Below are 2,500 nucleotides of genomic sequence, written 5' to 3'. Positions count from 1 at the left end.
GTGTAAGCTGATTTATCTTACACCTGTGACAGATGCTACCTATGGGGGTATTTAATGCTGGCCGCTGATATGCGAACGTGCATTGTTGAAAACGGATGCTAAATGGTCATAAAAACAAAAATAAAGTGGTAGGTTAATTGGCTACCAACAAAATAAAAAAATATAACTCCAGTGTTAATGTGCACACGTGGACATGTAGTAGGGAATATTGTAAACTCCACTGTGACATGAACTGATTTAAAGGGCCAAATAATGGGTCAGATTCTCTAAGCTTCAAAAGTGATAAAATGGAGAGTGATAAACAGCCAGCCAATTAGCTCCTGTCTGACCATTTTCAAACACAGCCTGTGACATGGCAGGCAGGAGCCGATTGGCTGGCTCTCCATTTTATCACTTGACGCTTAGATAATCTGGCCCAATATCTGTAAAGCGCTGCAGAATGTGTTTTCTATATAAATAATGCAGCAATAATGCTTACCTTGCATGACACAACATGCTGTTATTGGAGGAGATACTTGACTCTGAAGCACACCTTCTGCGAGGTTCAACTTTTCTTACTGTAGCTACTTCAATACCTTTTTCTTTATCCCCTTCAACAAAGCCGTTTGGGAGTCCTAAAACAAATTCAAGCAAAAAATAAAAGGATAATCAAAGCCAAGAATAATAACAGAAAATGTGGAGAAATGCATACCAAATTGCAAGGATAGATTATAAAATACATTACAGGCATTGAAACTAAGAACAGAAAAGGTCAGTACTGCTAAAACCCTATGAAAAGCGTTAGCTTGTGATTCGGGATCTAACCAGCTCTGAAACGGATCATATGTGACCGCAGTTTCAGAGCTTGTGCATGCACGATCACAGACCAGGGATTTTCAGAGATTTGCGTTCAGGTTTGACGCAGGCCTATTGACAGATATTAGTAATTTAGTTACCACAATTATTATTCAGAGTATGGCCAGCTAAGAGGTTCTTTCTCATAAGCCACCAATATTTATTACCAATTCCTAAAATACATTTTACTCAAGCTTATGTATAATCTACATGTATGTTGAGAACAGGACCACATGGTACTTTTTAGACTGACCACGTAGGGACTTTGTTTATCGACACTCTGTGGACACTACATTGCCGACATCAGAATACAGTAGCACTTCAAAAATAATGCTTTGTGATCCTGTTTAAAATTGTACTTCCAACATTGTTAAAATTCTTTAACATTAGAACCGGATGTCTGTGTCCACATGTATTCATTGCCATCAATGCAGCAGATAATATTCCTCATTTGACAACAATTGTACATAAGTAACAATGTTGGTCAGTGGTCTGAAACTTCTCTAAATTACACTGAACAATATTGCATAGTGTGTATGGGGCTTCAGAGAAGTTATTTTTATAGTGACAATCAATAGAAGGAAATTCCCAGCTCAGTGTTCATATAGATTTCCCATTACAAGACAAGAATACTTTGAGAAACAAAACCATACTTTGAAAAGATGAACTGTTGAGGGGTGCATATAGAACATTACAACACTACAATACATCTCCAACCTAAATCTAACATTGAGTTTAGCACACATTTTTGTTTGTTTAGAACAGTGATTGCTAACCTCGACACTGCAGCTGTTGAGCTACACGTCCCAGCATGCTCTGCTACAGTTTTACTATTTGGCCATACTAAAACTGATGCATGGCATGCTGGGATGTGTAGTTCAACAAAAGCCGGAGTGTCAAGGTTAACCATCACTGGTTTAGCATGATATAGCCCATCCATGTATTTCATATTTTTGCTAATAACTTAGAATGTTTGTTATTTTTCTTTACAAAATACCATAGCAAAGTTTTCCATATATTTACATTACACGACAGGTTCGATCTACCATATAAGAAATACTTGGAGCCAGATATTGTCTTTTTCTGAACAGGAAAAGCATTTTTCATATACACAATATTTTATAATGGACATGACCGTTTCCTTTACAAACATTACACAACGTAAACAAAAAGTTGTCACCATCTCAGTCTGCACAAAGTCTAAATGCCCCCATACATTAGGCCCCGGCAGCCCCCCGGGAGGCTCACATACGATTTGGCACTTGATGTGCCATTTTATACATGTGATAAATCTCATGCCATTTATCACATGTAAATCTGGGGAGCTGCTGCGGGAGTGGAGAAGCAGGGCGGGGCGGAGGGTGCCGCGTGCTAGCGGGTGTTCAGCAGGACGGGCAGCATTGGGTATTCGAATTTTAAAACAAACCTGTCAAATGACTGGCCGGCCTCTGCTTGGCGGAGAGAGAGCGTTCTCAGTCAATCAGCGGCCTCTCTTCTGAGCGGCCCCCATTAAGTGTTCTTGAAGTAAAATATAAATAATGACACATTTATGCACCAAAAAAAAGATAGATTAAAAAAAGTTAAAAATATCCATATGGTTTCCATAACAAAAATACTGTGATCAGAAAATCACAGAAGCAGCAGATTGCTGTTTATAAATCTACTC

At 38.7% G+C, this 2,500-nt stretch overlaps 1 protein-coding gene across 5 annotated transcripts in view; it reads right to left on the bottom strand.

The window, feature by feature from the left end:
• Nucleotides 1-2,500, bottom strand: part of BRD1 (bromodomain containing 1) — a 128,109-nt gene that overhangs the window by 8,785 nt on the left and 116,824 nt on the right. For all 5 annotated transcript variants that reach the window (XM_083182905.1, XM_083182907.1, XM_083182909.1 and 2 more), the window contains one exon: nt 479-614. In XM_083182905.1, coding sequence (XP_083039031.1) covers nt 479-614 — 136 coding nt within the window. The remainder of the gene's footprint in view (nt 1-478; nt 615-2,500) is intronic.

This window comes from Crinia signifera, chromosome 4, assembly GCF_055691185.1.
Source record: "Crinia signifera chromosome 4, ASM5569118v1, whole genome shotgun sequence".
In the NCBI taxonomy this organism is placed as follows: Eukaryota; Metazoa; Chordata; class Amphibia; order Anura; family Myobatrachidae; genus Crinia; species Crinia signifera.
This window is presented reverse-complemented; position numbering and strand designations above follow the sequence as displayed.